This window comes from Argopecten irradians, chromosome 3, assembly GCF_041381155.1.
Source record: "Argopecten irradians isolate NY chromosome 3, Ai_NY, whole genome shotgun sequence".
In the NCBI taxonomy this organism is placed as follows: Eukaryota; Metazoa; Mollusca; class Bivalvia; order Pectinida; family Pectinidae; genus Argopecten; species Argopecten irradians.
The window spans coordinates 48,050,581-48,071,735 of record NC_091136.1 but is presented as its reverse complement, the minus strand read 5'-3'; the positions used below and the strand labels follow the sequence as shown (position 1 = coordinate 48,071,735).

Sequence of the window (21,155 nt, the reverse complement as noted above, 5' to 3'; positions counted from 1 at the left end):
CAGGTGTATCATGTTGTATAATACCAGGTATATAATGTTGTATAATACCAGGTATATAATGTTGTATAATATCAGGTATATAATGTTGTATAATATCAGGTATATAATGTTGTATAATACCAGGTATATAATGTTGTATAATACCAGGTGTATCATGTTGTATAATACCAGGTATATAATGTTGTATAATACCAGGTATATAATGTTGTATAATATCAGGTATACAATATTGTATAATACCAGGTATATTATGTTGTATAATACCAGGTATATCATGTTGTATAATATCAGGTATATAATGTTGTATAATACAGGTATATCATGTTATATAATACCAGGTATATCATGTTGTATAATACCAGGTATATAATGTTGTATAATACCAGGTATATAATGTTGTATAATATCAGGTATATAATGTTGTATAATACCAGGTATATCATGTTGTATAATACCAGGTATATCATGTTGTATAATACCAGGTATATAATGTTGTATAATACCAGGTATATAATGTTGTATAATACCAGGTATATCATGTTGTATAATACCAGGTATATAATGTTGTATAATACCAGGTATATAATGTTGTATAATATCAGGTATACAATATTGTATAATACCAGGTATATAATGTTGTATAATATCAGGTATACAATATTGTATAATACCAGGTATATTATGTTGTATAATACCAGGTATATCATGTTGTATAATACCAGGTACATAATGTTGTATAATACCAGGTATATTATGTTGTATAATACCAGGTATATAATGTTGTATAATACCAGGTATATAATGTTGTATAATACCAGGTATATCATGTTGTATAATACCAGGTATATAATGTTGTATAATACCAGGTATATAATGTTGTATAATACCAGGTATATAATGTTGTATAATACCAGGTATATCATGTTGTATAATACCAGGTATATAATGTTGTATAATACCAGGTATATTATGTTGTATAATACCAGGTATATCATGTTGTATAATACCAGGTATATAATGTTGTATAATACCAGGTATATTATGTTGTATAATATCAGGTAATACAGGTATATCATGTTGTATAATACCAGGTATATAAAGTAGAAATGAAATATATAAGAACATAAGCCGTACATTTACTTATAATTAATTCTCACCTATATCAATGTCATATCATTATTGTCTGTTCAACTTGTTAACTGATTCTTACCCCAATAGCAAGGAAACATGCCCCGTACAGGAAGGTGACAGCAACAATACTTCGCACCACACAGTAGACTGAGGCTCCTAAACTTACAGTAGCTGTAATAAAATACACAATACAATGTTCTCAGTTTATAAGGATATTTATTATAAACATAGGTTATGAGCAAGTAGATATGCTCTCATAATAAACTGAAAAGGTGTTTTTCAAATTTTACCCTTTTTCTCCAAATTTTAATTATTAACTCTATTTTACATATTATTGTACTAAAATATCTACTCATTTATTTATTTTAAATTTTATTTAACAAATTACAATGAAAAGTTTCAAAGTACCGGTAAATCTAATTGTGGAAAGAAGTGATTTCTTTTGGAGTCCTTGATAACCTAAAGAAACAATCCTATGTTCAAATGACAAAAAAAGGATATGAATTACAATTAAATGTGACTTACCATTACCCCCAAACACATGCATGTCAATCTGCTCCAGTAGGTACATCATGAAGGTGTTTACTTGTGGCAGGAGACCCAGTGTGAATATGATTGGGAAACACAGGATAAACACTGCAACACACAAATTATTTACCTATTCCAATTGGGACTAATATCTCAGACAATCAATAAATCCTGTAATGAACTTATTTACCTGCTCCAAATAGGACTGTAACTTAGACAATCAATACAATAAACTTATTTTTCTTTTCCAAACAGGACATGTAATTATGACAGAGAATAAATACAAAATACAAATTAATGTAGTTGATTATTTCTGTTTCCAAAGGCAAATAACTATAATTTAAATGTCTAGACTAGTTCTAGTATATACTGGACAGTGTTGATGTTCAGATGTCAGAAGAACAATGAACCATGAAATCTCTGACAGACTCACTACAGTACCACTGTCGGTAACTTCCATTATTACAAGATTATCCCTTCTTTATCTCCACATATTGTCTGATAGTTACTCACTTTGAAGGAAGTCTCTGGCAAAAATGAGACAGGACGTAACTGTGAATGGCACTCCGTAGACATAGGTTGGTGTGGAGGGCACAAATCTCCGGCCGTGGTCAAGTAACAGCATAAGGCCACAGCACACACAGAAATAAAATGGACGGCTAAACACCACAATACGGTTGTATCCCTGCTCAACCAAAAACCTCATTTTAACAACACCTTTTATAAAACTGGCATTTCAAACATATTTTAATAATATTCTCACATAAAAGATAATTTTATCCTTTTTATTTAATCACTGAATTAGTAGGCCTAAGATATTCAGGAAGAAATATATCATGGCCAGAAAACTTTTGGCTTGGTAGTAAAATTTATTACATGTACTATAAAGTCAAAGCTACTGGAGAATCATTTGTATTGAATGGGGACAAAAGTGACTGACTGTGTGAGGCTTGTGAGGCTTGTGTGGGTGTGATCTGTAAACCTTAGTACTATTGTGAAGTGCGAGTGGTAAAGATACTTATGCACATATAGGGGTGTGGGCAATATATATAGTACGTGAATCAATTTACCCCACCCACCTAATCCCTATCTCTCGCTCTCTCCTTTTCTTTTTCATCGACAGGTATGTATGAGTAGTGCGAGTGTTGGTGCAAGTACCTGAATGAGTGAGACTTGAGTGTGAGTATGGATGGTAGAGTAGAGTGCAGTTGTCTGATACAGATTTCCATTTTGTGTTTTAAATTTGTTTTTTAGAAAAAAACAAAATTTTGTACCTGTATAGTTTTTATCAATTGATATCTGATGTTTTGATGTGAATGATCATAGCTAAGTAGTTGATGATGTTGAATCTTGATCATGATGTTACAGATGATGATGATGATAATGATGATGACTAATGTTTAAACAAGAGATCCCAGAGGGATCTTGGCGCCCACCTAAGAACGATCTTTGTCTGACAAAGAAAAGAGGGATCTTTTCTCTGCTTTTCAAGCTTTTACTACATATCACGACACATGAAATTTGAAAAAGATCCTTTGACTACTTTCTGAGATATATAACAGTAACAAACTTCAATTATCAAAATCCAAGATGGCTACCTGTCGGCCATCTTATTCACCGATCGGTCCTAAAATGCAATATGCACAACTACCCCTAGAAGAACCTGCACATACAATTTGAGACCGATCCCTTCTGTACATTCTTAGACATAGCAGAAAAAAACTTCAATTGTCAAAATCCAAGATGGCGTCCTATCTGCCATCTTGTTCACCGATCAGTACCAAAATGCAATATGCATAACCAGGGACCTAGGGGAACCTGCACATGAAATTTGAGACAGATCCCTTCAGTACTTTCTAAGAAATATTGGTAACAATCTTCAACTATCAAAATCCAAGATGGCGTCCTGTCAGCCATCTTGTCCACCGATCGGTCCGAAAATGCAAAAGCACAACTAGACCCCTAGGGGAACATGCACATGCAATTTAACTATCAAAATCCAAGATGGCCACCTGTCGGACATCTTGTTCATCAATTGGTCCCAAAATGCAATATGCTCAACTAGGCCCCCAGTGGAACCTGCACATGCAATTTGAGACAGATCCCTTCAGTGCTTTCTGAGAAATAGCTATAACAAACTTCAATTGTCAAAATCCAAGATGGCGACCTGTCGGCCATCTTGTTTATTGATCGGTCCCAAAATGCAATATGCACAACTAGGGCCCTAGGCAAACCTGTACATGAAATTTGAGAACTCTTTCGGTACTTTCTGAGAAATAGCGGTAACAAACTTTAAACAATCAAAATCCAAGATGGCGGCCTGGCGGCCATTTTCTTGACCGATTGGTCCCAAAATACAATATGCACAACTAGGGCCCTAGGGGAACCTACATATGAAATTTGAGAAACATCCCTTCAGTACTTTCTGAGTAATAGCGGTAACAAGAATTGTTAACGGACGGAAGGACGGACGGACGGACGGAAGGACGGACCACGGACCACGGACAAAAAGCGATTTGAATAGCCCACCATCTGTTGATGGTGGGCTAAAAATAATGATGATGATGAATCATGATCTACAACAACATAATGGTATAATGATGACTAATGATGATATCAAGATGAAGATGATGATGACTGATTATATGACGGTGGTGATGATGATGATTGTGATGATGGTTGATGATGATGTCATGATGATATCATGATGATATCATGATGATGATGATGGAGGATGATGATGATATCATGTTGATGATGATGATGATGAAGATGACATGATGATGATGATGATGATGATGATGATGATGATGATGATATCATGTATTGTTTGTATTCTATATTGATGTATTTATGAGGATAATTATTGTTTTGTAAGGATGAATGATGATGTGAATGATGTGAATTAATTGATGAGGATGATGATGTGTGAATGAGATATTATGTATCAATAAAATTGGAAAAAAAAATTATATATAAAAAAAAAAAATTTTGGCTTGGTAGTAAAATGTATTACATGTACTATAAAGTCAAAGCTACTGGAGAATCATTTGTATTGAATGGGGACAAAAGTGACTGTTTAGAACTCGGATACTATGAAATTGGCTCATTTTATATCAAATCATATTATTTTAGTAACATTTGTTAGTGTATTGTTTGGTTAATCTGACACAAAAACTTACATGCATGGGTGATGCTGCATCAGGTTGGACACTCTGAAATTCATATCAATTAATCAATGTGCATCACAGTGGTGTACACACAGTTGTACAATCAACATACTGTATCATAAATTAATAATAACTAGCTGCTATAACACTTCCTTCTATCAATTCTGTAATTTATTGTCACCACACAATCATAACTATTGCTTTCTGATGAATTATCATGCACTCTTGCACAACTTAGTGAGCATGTCTGACAAACCCATTGAATGAAATCATCAATACTTGCAAAAGTGTGTCGGAGTGCAATATGACTATAAATAGTTGATTTCTGTAAATCAATCAGCAAAGATGTGAAACTGAAAATAAAATAAAGGCTGCCGTGGCCGAGCAGTTTAAATGATTCTTTTTTTGTAATTACCATTAGCCCTCTGAATTGTTTATGTGAAACTTTGGTGAAGCAGTCCCAGGTGCTGACCAATGTTTTCTCTCTCATGGCTTTCCTTCATCTTCAAAATCTGACATGTCCTTAAATGACCCTGGGACATTAAACAAAATAAATCCAAAACCGAAAATTAAATCCAAAAGGCTAACTCTTACAATGACAACTGAAACAATGCTTACCTTTACTAATGAATATTGACAACTGGCGATAATAAAACAGAAGAGGAACACAGAAAAGTCGTGGTAGAAGTTACTGCTGAGGACTAGAGCTCCTAGGGCAGCCACTGCCACAGATATTATCACAGCTATACAGTTCTCTATAATTGTTAAATTCCTGTTCAAACAAAATAACAAACACCATTTAAATTTTTAAAATAGGTAAAAATAAATACCATGATACTTAATATTATAAGTATTTTATCCACAAAAATTCCTTGGCACCACATATTTTTAAATTATACATTTTTTGCAAGGTTTCACAAATTTTGATGATTTTTTTTAATACTGGTATGTCATTCTGAAACCATACTAAACTAATTTACACTAATTTTTAGGATAATGATGAAAACACTGGGAGCATTCAAAATGAGGCATAAATTGAAGAAAAAATAATTTAATGACGATATACTTAAATTAAAAGTTCTCAAAAACGGATCCCCACTTACCTATCTAATAACGCTAACAGTGCCAGTCTATCAAAATGAACCTTGATGTATTTTGAAAGTAGCTTGAATTTGTAGAAGGGTTTAGGTTTGCCGTCGTGAGACGATGCGTCATGGAAATCGGAGTCTGACGAACTTCCTGTTGGACAACCTGAGGGAATGCGTGTGCGACGATTATGTAAGCCCATATGGGACTCCACCAGACCGGGAAGGTTTACAAAGTTAATAACAACCTGTCCATTGGAGTCTAACAGGCTTGGCTCATCCTTGTTTGCCTCTGGCTTTGGTGAGTCTAATATCACTGTAGAATCCGACCCACTCAGGCTCCAACTGCAAACCAGCAAGTCAGTGATAACAATAACATATTATCTTTATAAATTTTTCATCGATTTTGAGCTATATTATATTCACTAATTATCTTTATGAACTTTTCATCAATTTTGAGCTGTATTATATTTACTAATGTTATTTATGAACTTTTCATCAATTTTGAGCTGTATTATATTCACTAATTATCTTTATGAACTTTTCATCAATTTTGAGCTGTATTATATTCAGTTATGTAATTGAACAGTGACAGATGTAATATAGAAATCACAACAGCCAAATGACATTGGGACAATGGCTGAAATATTTAACATTTTTAATCAGCTATTTCGAAAATCAAGAATAAGTGCACAAGCTGAAAGGAAATTTCCAATATACTAAGAAAGTGGAATCCCCTTAGAAAGGATAAACTTGCCTCTTCTCTGACCATGGCACTGTGGCATCCACTGTGTCATTGGTATTGAAAGCTACACCACTACTGTTTTCTCCAAATGTGTAGGACATCCAGACTCCTAAAATCAAGCAAAAAAATATTTATAGGACGGGACAATCAATTCACTAAAGAACATATACTGTTGTACCCTACATTTAAGGTGACTTTTTACACTTGTCTTGTAAATGATACTTCTGCTATAATTTCAATTGATTATATAGCCATTTCTTATAAGACAATGCAACCTGTGGATACATTTCTCCAAAATAGCAATGTTTTAACTGTGAGGAAAATAAATAAATAAAGCCAAACAAATGTTTATGACAATCAAAAACATGTTAGTGATGTCTGACCTTGGTCGTCCTTGAACCAGTGTACAGCACCCTCTGTTGTATCATCATGTGATGTTGCCATGTGGACATTTTGGTTGGTGCTTGATTCTGCCATATGGGGAGGCGTATTGTGACGATGGCGACTCTTTGACTTGGTACGATCCACCCTTCGCCTTTTCACACTATTACAGAAACATTTGTATTGTAAAATTAAAATATCTGCTATCTATAATGAAAAGTAGAGAGCCCATTAAATAGATGTTCACTGTGACATTTTACACATGACACCATGACATGTAGAACTTACTTGCGACCACTACGAGAGCCAGAGGAGATCTGACTGGTGAGTGGTAGGAGGGCAGAAACTTCAGTAGGAGTGGCAGACTTGGAGGAGTGAGCCTCTTGGTCCTCGTTAAGAGTGGGAGGGGCATTTGGCGGTGTGGCATGTGGCTCATGCTTGTCTTTATCTGAAGATTTCAATTGGTGACATTTGATATTACCAGCATGCTACAAACACTACAAATTGGACAGCTTGTCTTTATCTGAAGATTTCAATTGGTGACATTTGATATTACCAGCATGCTACAAACACTACAAATTGAACAATCTTATTAACATAATATTGTCCCTTTCACTATTACACAATCTGTTAATTTTCATTGTCAATTTTTGTGAAGTATCTCATTCTAATCAGGTTGAAAATTAAAAACTTAACTTAAGCTTTAAACATAATAAATTCATCAATGCTCTTTTGAAAACTTTTACTTGATATCAGAAGTTTCTACTGTAAAATACAGATGATTTTTCATTCTTACAAATCCTACCGTGTTTGTGCCTCTCCCCACTAAGGCTATCTGTCCCTCTGCTACCTCGTCTCTCTAAAGAATACAAATGATAATTTCCTAAAACCAGTAAATGTTCATACATGGAATCAAAATGACAATTTAGTAAAACAGTAAAGGAAATATCCATACCTATTATTTTATTTCATTTAATACTATAATTTTTCATAACCATCATTCTATTCAATAACATTTAAGCATATATATAACACATTTAAAATATAACAAAATAATTATCGAGCAACATTTAGTGAACAAGATATATGGTACTCATTGAAAAGTCTGAACCTCACCTGAAGCCTGGGTAATTACAACATTTATCAGCTTCTTGATTTGTTCAGGATTGTCTGAAGATTCACTTAGGATTTCTAAAATCTTGCGACGAAAATCTTCTGGGTCAGATAATTCTCCAGATGAAGGAGTAGCTGCACTTGGTGTAGGTTCATCTGTGAACAGGATATGTTTAATTGGGTATAATAAACAGAGCAGAATGTACAGGAGAACTATCACAACAAATGTTTATTTCAATACCTCAGCTAACCAGTGTATTGATTCATTCAGAGTTATCTAACCTTGAGATGCAGTATTGACTATTACCGTTAATCACTGAATTTGCTATCATATGTTTTGTGTTCATAATGGCATTTTGTTAAAAGGAAATGACTTTCACAAACAAATGATGTGACAACTATTAATTGCTCATACTAGAAATAAAGCCCACCTTCTGTGGATGGTAGGGGTGCTGTTGGAAGAGCAGGAAGTGGGCGGCTGGGATACTTTTTCGGGATAGCACCTTGTCTCCTCATAGCCTCGAGTTCGTCCGGACTAGGAGTGGATGGGGTGGTAATGATCCCATTATCAGGGAGGGGTGTGTAATTGATTGGCATTTCAGGACTTGTAGTTTCCACGGTTGTAGTGTCACCTTCATTTGTCATCGTGCTAGACGAGTCAGACCACATCTTCTCGTCGAAGCGAGGACTATCTCCTGTGACATAGAACACTTTTATCAGAATTGATAATCAAATTGGCCATCCAGATACATTCTGTAATTAATCTGCTGTATCATTCCCTTGATAGTGTCCAACAAAATAAAACTTCCTTCTTTTATTATGAAAATAAAATGTACATATATTTATGTGTTATGTAATTAAAACGAACTTTAAATTACATGTCATTATTACGGTAAATAAGTATAAACCAGTATCACAGATCACAAAATATAAGAAACATGTCAAATGTTTATGATTAATATTTAAAGACTTATCATAAAGCTTGAAATCGACTTACGTCCATCAGAGCTAAGTGAATCACTGTCAGTACTGAAAAGCCAGTCCAGACCAACTGTACTGCTTTGCTGTGACGCTGCTGCCTCCTGGGGATTTGAAGAATTGTCTGAGTTACCTCCCTGTAAAAAACGTGCTATTCTGGAAGTTAACGATAAGTCTCTTGGTTTTGAGTTCACACCTGAGCCTACTTCACATCCATTTATAAAGCTGTTAGGAACAGATTCCAGATCACCTACACTACATGGTCGGTCTTTGGATCGTTTTGGGCGGCGTGGTTTACCAGCGGTAAAGCTACGTTCGAGTTTTTCACCCCTGCCAAGCCTGTCAACTGAGGCAGCACAAGGACGGGGTCTTTTACTAGACAGACTATTTGTTTCTGAAAGTGTTCTATCTGAAAGAAATTCAGTACTTTTAGATATGTGTGGAGAAGCAGGTATTAAATCTTTGTCATTTTTATCATCACTGTTGATCTTGTCATCATGACTTTCCATTTTATTTTCACTACCAGTCTCGGTGTTAGTTTGCTCATTTTCTTCTGAATGTTTCCTTGCAATAAGTTTCAGCATGATTTCAGCCTCCAATGATGTTGCAGACTCCATAGGTGGCCTTGAATGCCCTTTTGATCTGGAGGAGTTCACCGATTCATCAACAGATGCACTTCGATGACATTTTATTTTTGGCCTGTTTTTGTCCATTTTGTGTATGATGCGTGCCTCCTCAGATTCCAAAGACAACGAGCAGGGTGTACGGTGTCTGGATCCTGTGTCCTGTTCCACATCCACTACGGCACAACCATCTACTGGCCGTTTGGACCGCCTCACTCTCTTTAGGATATTTTGATCGCTGTGAGGCCTAACCAGCCCAATCTCAGAATGTTGCTCCTGTACAGTTTGCATTGAAAATCTTTGATGAGGAGGAAGAGATGACCTCACACTACTTTTGATGTTGGGATCATGTAATTGAGGAATAGGTCTGTTGGTACTCTCTAGTGAACTTTTTGTCCTCCTCACAGCCTTGCGACGTCTACGTACCCAAGAGCCAGCATCAGGTGATAAATCTGAGTCTGTTTCCTCGCGTAACTTGAGACCAAGTATCTCCCCCTGCTCTACCTCGCCATCCGATACCTGGGGGTTCACCTCTACATCCGCAGTAGTTGTTATCTGATTGGCCGAGTTAGTGGTGTTCTGATTACTGGTAGATGCAGTTGAATTTTTCTCACTTTCTCCTTCAGCCCCTGAAACACAACATGAATAGCTTAGTTAGCATTATAACAAACTACAATTTACATAACAATTCACTTCTATTTGAATTTCATGTGGTTTGATTACCTCATCATCACAACTCATCTGAAAACAAATGCTAATTTTTAAAGGTAGGTTTCGCCCAATGAAATATAAAGACTACGGAATTGAAATTTATCCTATACATAGATATAATCTTCAGATCATTTTCAATGCATACAGCGAACAATATGGGTGGTCAGTTGCCTAGCTTGACCAGGAAAATACTCCTCTAAAAATAGAGCGAAGTCAAGCTTTACATAGAACATGACATATTTTTTCCAAAACGAGGCCGCAGCAACATACGGAAGCGTGCAACAAAATGTGAGATAGAAGTGACAGTCTTGCCACGGCATGTTAAGTTAAAAAACAACAACAACAAATCGAAGTGCGAGGGACTGTTTATACATATCATATAATCTAAAACACTTCATGTTACTTACACACGCTCGCTAACTTTGTTCACCAAATATACATGTAGTTAGTCTGCGGCTGTTTGTGCGCTGGCATATGTTTTGAAACTTAACTCACCACGTGCAATGCCGTTACACAAGTCCCAACAGATCCCGGCAAGTTCCGCTTGAGATGTGGCTTCTGTTTCTTTTATTGCTACATGCCATTTCTGAATTTAATTCCCTATAGATATCCTAGGGTGCTGCCGAATCCATTATAATTTCCTCCACTTTGTTGCCGATTCAGATATATTTTTTCATCGCACATACTTTCGTTCAGCCATTTTGTTTACTTTTAGTGCGTGACAATGCGCATGCGCCAAACTTCGACAACACAATCCAATCGCAGCTTCATTTGCATATTATTTTGTCTGACGGACACCGTAATAAATCAAGGATTTCCTTCAATTTTGTATTCAAGACACATTTGTTCAATCTCAAACACATAAAGAAATTAAATTGAGATATTTTGATATGTTTTTTCATCTTTTCTTCCGCTTATCGCATTTCACAAAAAAATATTTATTTGGTTGGGCGAAACCTACCTTTAAGATTACCTGTAATATCTAAAGATTCTTGAACTTCAAGTTTGGATTTCTTCTTTTTCTCCTGTTGATCGGTGTCTAGCTGTGTGTCCATCCCATCAGCTTCCAGCTCAGCTAATGGGGCCTGTCCATTGGTTTTCCTCTTTTCTATTGATCAACACATACATGAAGTACAACTTATTAGAGTTCACATCATACAAACAAGTATCATTATGGAAAATCTTCAGAAAACACCAGAAAATATCATTTAAACAATTAACAATCTTAACAATCTTCTCTTACCTGAAGACTTATCATGTACATTGTACATATGCTAAAGTAAGAATACTGAAAGTAATTGAAATCTCTTTGAACTATAATTTATACCTTGTTTGACTTTACCTTTGGAACTGCATGTGTACATGCCTGTAAGTGTATGTGTGTAATTTACATACCTGATCGGTCCGACCGCCTCCGTGTATGGTCCATTTCCATCGATACCATTCCCCTGTTGTTATTCTCCTCGTCATTGTGACTAGTTCCTGGCTGTACAGATAAGGGTCTGCCAATTGGACGTAATTCTATTTCGTCTCGAGCGCGTCCACTTGAACTACTAAGGAAAAACAATCCAAATTCTTGTAAATTCAAGACAATTTGTAATATATGTAAAAGCTTTACAAAGTTCACATTGTCAGTTTATGTGTCAAAATCAACTTTGATGTGATTTTTTTATCTTCAAATAAATGTGCAAAACGATACGTTAATTCTTCAAGCTTAACATCTTTGTGCCCAATCTGGTTGAAATCATTTGTACTGCCATTAACTGTATCGGGTCAAAATCATACAATCTCTGAGATAAACTTTGAGCTAGGTGTGGTTTCAATGGCATAAGTACAACTGTACTGAGGTATTCCAAGGTACAATATAGAAAACAATCATCACTAGGAATGCCTTGAATGAATACACAGCTATAACATTTTCATTTAAAATTATCGTGTTGTTAGAAAAATGATAGCTATATAATTATGATAGCAGTTACTGATTGAAATCCAAATTGCAACTATCTAAGTTACATGATCTTTGTCTCTATAGGCCATCCCACATACCAAATTTATGTTGTCATGTGAATGCGACTCTGATAGCAGTTCCTTTGGATGGTTCAATCAAAGTACAGGCCATGTACAGATGAATTTCAATCATGATCAAACTATTCACTGTTAAAACAGCAACACAAAAATACTTCATGAACTGAATGACTTGTATAATAGATAAATAGTCAATTTTGTTACAATCTACAATCTTACCCAAGTTCAATGGTCTTGCTGTCCTTATCACTGCTGTCCTTTTTGTCGACCTCTTCTTTCCCCTCTGTTAACTCAGTGGTGTCGTACATGTAGTGGAGGCGATAATTCACACACTTCAGGATGGCAAACACCAGTCCTACCACGAGGCAGTACAATCCCCACAACAGCACAGAAGAGACAAGGGTCTGTAAGATAATGGGTACAGTTGTGCAAGGATGTACTCCCAGTCAAGATGGGCCTATTTATAATAACCATGATGTCCATCCAATCAGATATTTCGATGTACATGTAATTATGTCTTTTTATAATATATATATATCTATATAAGATCAATAAACATCCCCTGAAGAGCAGCGGTAGCTGTAAAAGTGTTAGGGAAAGCAGTGATTTTTCTCCTTATATAACCGGGGTTGGTAAATGACCCCATTCCCATTGCCCAACCCCCTATTTTTTTCCCAATTACAATGAAAAAATCCCAAATCAAATCGCTGAAAAACAAATACAGGAAATTTGAAACTGTCTTCTTTCCCCTCATTGTTTACCTAAAAACAAACTTAAGTTCTGAACCATTGATAAAATGAAACAGGTTACTGTTTTACAATATCTAATCACCTATAATACCATGTTCAGTAATGGGTAACTTTTTCCCAAAACTACTCTTTTTGTGATAAAAAATTTCCAATTCCCCCTCCCCCCCTTCTTCTTCTCCCCATCCAACAAGAGCTGTTGGAGAACAGCAAAGCTCGCCTATTCAGAAGAAGTTCAAGTATTTACTATTTAAAAATATCAAGCAGTGCCCTCAGTCAAAAAAACCTTAAAGGGCCCCAAATTGGTTGTATTATCACGTTCAGCATCCATACACATTAGGAAAATAAAATCATAAACATTTATGATGACTTAAGCTTAAACAATAGACAAAAAAGAAACTTGCTCAAAAACTTTAACATGGAAATATGACAAATTAACAGACTCAAAAAACCCTAAAGGGCCCCAAATTGGTTGTATTATCACGTTCAGCATCCATACACATTAGGAAAATAAAATCATAAACATTTATGATGACTTAAGCTTAAACAATAGACAAAATAGAAACTTGCTCAAAAACTTTAACATGGAAATATGACAAATTAACAGACTCAAAAAACCCTAAAGGGCCCCAAATTGGTTGTATTATCACGTTCAGCATCCATACACATTAGGAAAATAAAATCATAAACATTTATGATGACTTAAGCTTAAACAATTGACGAAACAGAAACTTGCTCAAAAACTTAAACGTGAAATGGGACGCCAACGCTGACGCCAACGCCGGGGTGACACCATTAGCTCCCCTATTCTTCTAATAGGCGAGCTAAAAATACCCGGAAAAATCACTGGAAGGCAGATTTGTTTTAATATTTGTTTTTTCATATCCATATACAGCAATACCACTTATTATTTAGTAAAACTTGTAACGGTAAATACTTTGGATCCCTTTGATCTCCCACACAGCTCGGCAACGATGAGTTTGCAAAACCTTTTTGATTGGCTGACCAATCAGGGACCAGTATCAGTGTGAAAATAACACTTTGATTGACTAGTAGTTTGGGAAGTAGGCGGGAACACTGTTCATCGCTGTACCAATTTTTTTTTACCATAATTGCACGATATCCGAAAAAATAATGAGTTGCTGATTTGTTCTTCTCTTCTTTCTGCCTACATATAACATATAGATTTTGATCCAGTTGAAAATGTGTTTTGCAAACTTAAATCTGTAATCAAACAGGAACGATATACATCAAAGATTTACTTATAAATCATTCATATACATGTATATTAAAGGGACAATTCACTCAGGCTAATTCTTTTACATAACCAAGAAGCAAAATATGGCATAAATGTATTGTTCTACATTTCTTATGAAACACATAACATAAAATATTGACAAATTCCACGTCATTGTTTAGTATTTCAATTGATACCGTTGTAATTACAAATCGTTGATTAATACAATTAAGCAGGTACAATATGTGCGCTGTACCCAAACCAGAGCCAAAGTCACGCACGTTAAACAAATGAACTACGTAACACTGAGGAGGTGATAAAATGATATTTTAAGGTAAACACACTACTGTCAGAGCGATTTGAGCAGTTCTATACAAAATTTGCATTACTCTACGAGCAAGGGACAGGGTTCGGCATATAAGATGTTCGACCACAATGTGTAATGGCGGACAGCGAGGGAGTTTGAACATTTCACACGCATTTTACCACCATGGGCTTTTCTGGCATATCACAGTAAAACCGATGGATCTAATCCCCATTAGAACTGGGTTTTTCCGATATATGTACAAATCTTAATGTTCTCTTAGACTGAATTGTCCCTTTAACATTTTCTTAGGTAATCTTAAAGTAGGAATTTCTGAAGTTTTACATGAAATATCATTGGCAGACATGCAACATTACTATCGAAATATCTATAGATATTATAATGTTTAACGTGTTAAACCTGTTAGAGAATGTTAACATTCCAATATGGATAACTTTTGAATATTCTGAGAGTTGCACATCTGCAAATTTTCAGATCATAAACAGTAGCAAAAACTTGGTTGAACTGGTTTTAATAAACTTTCATAAATCATTTCGCGTTTTAACTTCTGAAGCAAATTTTCAATATCTTTAAAATTGATACATGTACATGTACATGGTAATAATTTTTTTGCCAATTCTATTATTGTTGCAAACAAAAAAACTTGGTTGCAAACTGAATGCTGAGTTTAGCGAATGTTAATTACATTTGAATAGTATCTAAACAATTGCTAAGCAATTTTATTTTTACTGGCAAGCATCTTCTGCTCATTTCAAAAAGTACTGTTTACCAGTGTATTGTATTATTGGTTCAACAAAGTTTAGTGGACATGCTGGACAGATGGGCAAGTACTATTGGATTATGTTCATTATCTCCTAAGTTAAATGAAATATCCAGCAAGGATGTAATTTCTATAACTAGTACAGGTATATATGCACCATATACATATCCCAAGACATGAAGAAATTGATAAATATAATATATATATATACACATCCATAGCAGGAAAGTTAAAGATTTGATCATCACAAGTTCATCAAAACATTACCAAAATACATTCCAAACTTGATAACAAAGAATGATACATTTTTTATACAAGATCATTTTGATATACATACAAAGCAATTATTAGCATTTCTTATACCAATACTTAAAGGCCCACTACCTTTCCGAAACAAAAAAAATAAAGTTTCTTACAAATAATGATAGCATAAGAAAATTTATATAATTATTGATGGCTTAAGATGAGGTTACAACATCAAATAAATGCAATATTCCTTGCATTATTTTTGTTGACTGAAGATTAATTTCGGTGTTCTGTCTTCTAGCGTAGTGATAGTCAACTAACATGCGGTATTTAGGACGACAGCGGGAAACATATAGCGTTATGAAATTAACTTTTCATTTTTTCAGAATTGATGATAAGTGTAGCATTACTGGTAAGCTATTAACTTTTATTACCCTACAAAATTATCCATCTCATTTTACATTCCCATTTCAAAAATTAAAAGCCTGCGGAAAGGATTATAATTAAGTGACCCTTTAAAAACTCTTGAAATTTTTTGTTATAAACATATGCTCATTCAAAAACTGATTGCATTTTAATTTCCACGTAGTTAATTGAAATCAATTCTTGTGTGACCCAAAGAAAATTATATTAATAATAACTGATGTATTTATTATTATTGCAGACATTCCTCTATAACTTTCCTCTACTAACTATAAGATTACAGCAATCGCGACTCCGGTATCATTTGTTTCATCACATAACACAGCTGTATACAGGGATAGAAACTAACGCTAGTCTGTTAGTCCAAGACTAGTTTAAAATCTGAAGGACTAGTCAATTCTGTCTGTCTGATAGTCCCGTGGACTAGTTATCATATCAATTTAATACTTATGCTCCCGTAAGAATGACATCCGAACGAGTGTTGTTTACGACTTTCTGAAATATGCTTTCCGTAGCCCTTTACGTAAGGAATGCGTTCAATGGATAAACCACGATTGCATCACCCAATGAGAGATAGCGTTACACATCGCTAACTTACTACAGTCATCAACTTATCTTTTTAAAAAAAATTATTTTAAGAACATAAAAGTGCAGAATTTGAGAGCTCAGGATATGCTAAAACTCATCTCAGAGCATCTAGGTTTAAAAAAAAATCCGGGGGAGGCCCCCCCTAACCCCCCCCCCCCCCCAGAAGGGGGGGCCCCAGTCCCCCTTCCGCACCTACCCCCTGGCGAATAGTTTCTATCCCTGTGTATATTACGTTTTTATATAACGTTAAGCCAATGAATGAATGATGAATCATACAGGAGTGATTATTATGACAGAATGAAAGTAGGAAGTAACTCATGATCGATCCGTAAATAACGTGGATATACCCAATACAAAACACTGATATACCGAGAACAAATAGATAAATAGGAAGCTTTTGGAAAGCTTTGTCCAGAGACCACTTACAAGATGGAGTATCAGCGGGGCAACAAGCAGGGCCATCCATAGATACAGATGGAAGGTGTTTGAGAAGATGTTTTGATGTGGATCGTAGAACCAGCCTCCGCTCAACGATGCCCATATCCCCTGTCGAAGGATATCGATTATGTGAGAACCCATATCTTAAAGATAAAGGGTTTATGTTATATTTGTGACACACTTCAAGTCATTTTTTTGCCTTCTTCTCGTTCAGTACACATGATCATTTGATTGTCTCCGGTTTACATGTCTTAGTGGAAGCCATTTTTCATTTACGTCTCGCTAAGATCTCGTTTAAAACGGTACCTTGATATTAATCGATTTTTTTATGACTGAAAGGCGGGAACTTTTAAATGCTGTCTAAAAGACACGTGGTGATAAGCTGAAACTTTATATCGAAGAGCACTGAAGAAACATATACATGGATCTTAGAATTAGTTTATGTACAGATTATATAATCATGGACCCACCAGAGGGCACTAAGACCGTTTTTAGACGTTTTAGAGGTCTAGATTAAAAAATAAAGAAAAAACCGCGTAAAATCATACTTGCATATGGTATTATATACGAGAAGGGTGGAAAGCCTTAGACTCCAAATTTCTAACCCGCCTACCGTTAGCGGCTATAAAAACACATTTCTAATACATCGTCATAAAAACGGTTACTACCGTTGGAAAGACCGATAATTTTCCTTTCAAAATCATCATATTATACAGCTATACAAAGTGTCGCCATTAAGACGATATTTTTCAAGCCCCATTATGACAAACATCTTGAAAATCATTTAATTAAAAATTCATACTGGCTTCGTGGCCGATATAACATGCATTCATGAGCGAGGCTTCGGCTGCAATCTCAATGGCCGGGTTAGAAATTTGGATTCTAAGGCTTTCCACCCTTCTCGTATATAGTACCATGTAGTGTAAGATTTTTATCGTTTTTTTATATAGATCTCTAAACCATTTAAAAATGGTCTTATGGCACTCTGGTGGGTCGATGATTATATAATCTGTAACTAATTCTCAGATACCTGTGGTTGACTGTGTGGCTTTGAAGTTGGGCGTCGCTCTCTTTGTAGTCTTCAAATGATTTTTATTCTGACCTGTGATTGGTTCAGATCAAGAATTTATGAGAAGGATTTGTTACTGTCTCTTTACACTACGAAACATCACCGATGTCTACTGCTTGTTTTAATAATGGTAGATTAAGAAGAAATGTCGTAAATTTTCATTAAAAAAATACAACAGTCCATGAAATGACGGCCCGCTTCAGAAAGTCTGACACTCGCAAGCTACATCAAAGGTTGCGCCGGCGGATATCAAAGGAAACTCAGTCGTCGCCCAATGTCACGGTCAGTGCACAAACACAAAAGCGCTCGTGACATATTCGTCCAAAACCCCGAGTGCAATATCCATCTCACTTATAAATCCTTGGTTCAGTAAGTAATTATAAGCTGCCTTCAGTTTTAGTATGAGATACTTTGAGTCAAGGGGTGTAGAATCATAAGTGATCGAAACCCCTGGAGTGTTGAGGATGATATATGGTTAGTAAGAAATTCGTGCCAGATCCATGTGGTCACCAGTCTGTCACTAGTGAATATGACGAGTTATAGCCATTTTTATCGGTGACACCCTTATATCCCTACGGCCTAATAGTCCGAAAGCCCGTTAGTCCGAAGGTCCAATAGTCCTAAGGCTCTTTAGTCCGAAGGCCCAATAGTCCGAAGGCCCGTTAGTCCGAAAATTAGTAAATATTGCAAGTTATATAGTTGTTATAATCAACGTACCAGTTGTATTTTCACGAAAACATTTTTCCGCAATTTCTAAGTTTCTTCATGGAGCATTGCAAGGTCAAAATTACATCAAAAGGGGAAAAAATGGTAATAAAAAAGTTAATATGTTATATTTCAATAATTCAATTTTGCTTGTTACGAGCATTTTCATTGGCTTGAAAATTCACTTTATCAGCCCATAAAGGAAAAAATGGCGTCGCCGTTTGTGACGTTGCTTCTGATTGGCTGAGATGACGGCGTAATGATTTCATAGACAAAAGAGTCCCAAAATAAATTTTGAGTATTGAAGAGATTATCTTAAGTAAATTGAATTATACGTATTAATTTGAATAATTTTTTTATGTTATGGAGATATAACATTAAAATCTGAGTGTACTCTCATCATAAACCGCTTCGCGGTTTATTTAGAGTACACTAAGATTTTTGTGTTAATCTCCATAACATAATATATCTATTCAAGTTAATCCTTAATAAGATATCTCACAAGCATACGTTCGATGAATTATCTTACAAACATACAAGCTTTAAGATGTACGATTGTAAGCCTTATGTACACTGTAATTTGATTGCATTAGAATTAACGTTGCTCCATGAATAAATTAATTATATAATCAAATCTTACCGAAAAATGATCTTTATTATACATGTAAACGTCGTTATATTATACAATATGTACATGTGTTTAAAGACCTATTTTTGCGTTTCCTTCCCGCTTCTTCGACTTGTTTATTCTAACCTTAATGACGGAAATGGCCCGCATATATTTTGGGGGAGATTTTAAACCGGATTGCATTGTAAGTATAAAATGCCATCCTCGATACTCCAGGGGTTCCGATCACTTATGATCTCTACACCCCTGGACTATGTCATCGTAAAACTGGATGCAACAGAAGAAAACAGGTAATTTAGTCCTTTGATGTAAATCCCCATCAAAAGAGCCGTATAACGGTACACTGTGGTTGACGGCGTGGCTTTGAAGTTGGGCGTCGCTCTCTCTGTAGTCTTCAAAGGAAATCTTTGCTGGTCTGTGATTGGTCAAATGTTTTCCGCTGAGCTGCCTTCAATTTCACTATGATATAGTCCAGGGGTGTAGAGATCGTAAGTGATCGAAACCCCTGGAGTGTCGAGGATGATAAAATGCATATACTCTTTAATATCAGACCCGTTCACGTATTTTAAGATTATGCTCTTTTTTTTTTTTAAATTCGCAACATTTCGTTTGTTTATTATCATTTTTCGTATCAAATATATAGAGTCACATACATGTAATTATATATAATAAGTAGACCTTAGCACTTTTGCGTCGAAAATTGTAATAAACGTTTGTTTCATTTCGAGAAATGTTCGCATATAAATTCCAGTTATATTATCTGTTTTCGGACTAACGGGCCTTCGGACTATTGGGCCTTCGGACTAACGGGCCTTAGGACTAATGGGCCTTCGGACTATTGGGCCGTAGGGATTTAAGGCGGTCACCATTTTTATCCAGTCCCACTTGGGCACAGGGACTTGGCACGAATGTCCAACCGTCTATACATGTCAGTATGTTTTATGGATATTTGTGTCAAGTCTTTGTGGTCCCAGGTGTTGGAAGACTTTACATAACAGTAAGCACCAGTTCCTCCTTCGATTTGTAGCGACTTTTAATATATAAAGCTATCTATGATAGGTTACATATCTGTAGGCCTACATTAACCTTACCTTGTCCCCAAGTTCCTGTGTTATAGCGTTATTTATCATAGCCTTAATTAATTCAATGACTTATTGTTGCATTCATTCTTACAATATTTCTAGTTTTCGTGTGATTGAATGCTCACACGTCTAGACTTAGAAAAAACCCATTTAAACAGTTTTTCTTAGAATGTTGACTTGTGACACACATTCAGTCTGTACGTGTGTAGTATTTCGCTGGACCCATACATCTTGGAAATATATGTGACCATTATGACAAGTCTACAGCATGTGCATGGGGAAGAATATTGCAGGCTATTTTCATATTTAGGTCAAAGGTTTTCTTCTACATCGTATCTTTTTACAAGACCTTTATACTTAGGTTAAGGTTCACATAAGTTGCGATAATTAATGTCGCACATCAAAGCATTGACTAAGA

The 21,155-nt window shown here is 35.4% G+C and overlaps 1 protein-coding gene across 3 annotated transcripts in view; it reads right to left on the bottom strand.

Moving 5' to 3' along the window:
* LOC138318878 (pecanex-like protein 1) overlaps positions 1-17,544 on the bottom strand; it is a 41,588-nt gene extending 24,044 nt beyond the window's left edge. The window contains exons 1-17 of one of the 3 annotated variants that reach the window (XM_069261669.1): positions 17,242-17,544; positions 12,710-12,894; positions 11,861-12,018; positions 11,427-11,573; positions 9,151-10,383; positions 8,585-8,848; positions 8,157-8,309; positions 7,846-7,899; positions 7,329-7,488; positions 7,043-7,203; positions 6,672-6,768; positions 5,933-6,259; positions 5,448-5,601; positions 4,842-4,874; positions 2,173-2,344; positions 1,657-1,767; positions 1,211-1,302 (exon numbers count right to left, since the gene is read on the bottom strand). In XM_069261669.1, coding sequence (XP_069117770.1) covers positions 1,211-1,302; positions 1,657-1,767; positions 2,173-2,344; positions 4,842-4,874; positions 5,448-5,601; positions 5,933-6,259; positions 6,672-6,768; positions 7,043-7,203; positions 7,329-7,488; positions 7,846-7,899; positions 8,157-8,309; positions 8,585-8,848; positions 9,151-10,383; positions 11,427-11,573; positions 11,861-12,018; positions 12,710-12,894; positions 17,242-17,394 — 3,654 coding nt within the window. In that variant the 5' untranslated portion in view covers positions 17,395-17,544. The remainder of the gene's footprint in view (positions 1-1,210; positions 1,303-1,656; positions 1,768-2,172; positions 2,345-4,841; positions 4,875-5,447; positions 5,602-5,932; positions 6,260-6,671; positions 6,769-7,042; positions 7,204-7,328; positions 7,489-7,845; positions 7,900-8,156; positions 8,310-8,584; positions 8,849-9,150; positions 10,384-11,426; positions 11,574-11,860; positions 12,019-12,709; positions 12,895-17,241) is intronic. The other 2 variants (XM_069261671.1, XM_069261670.1) reach the window with 2 other exon arrangements.
* Positions 17,545-21,155: the final 3,611 nt, after the last annotated feature.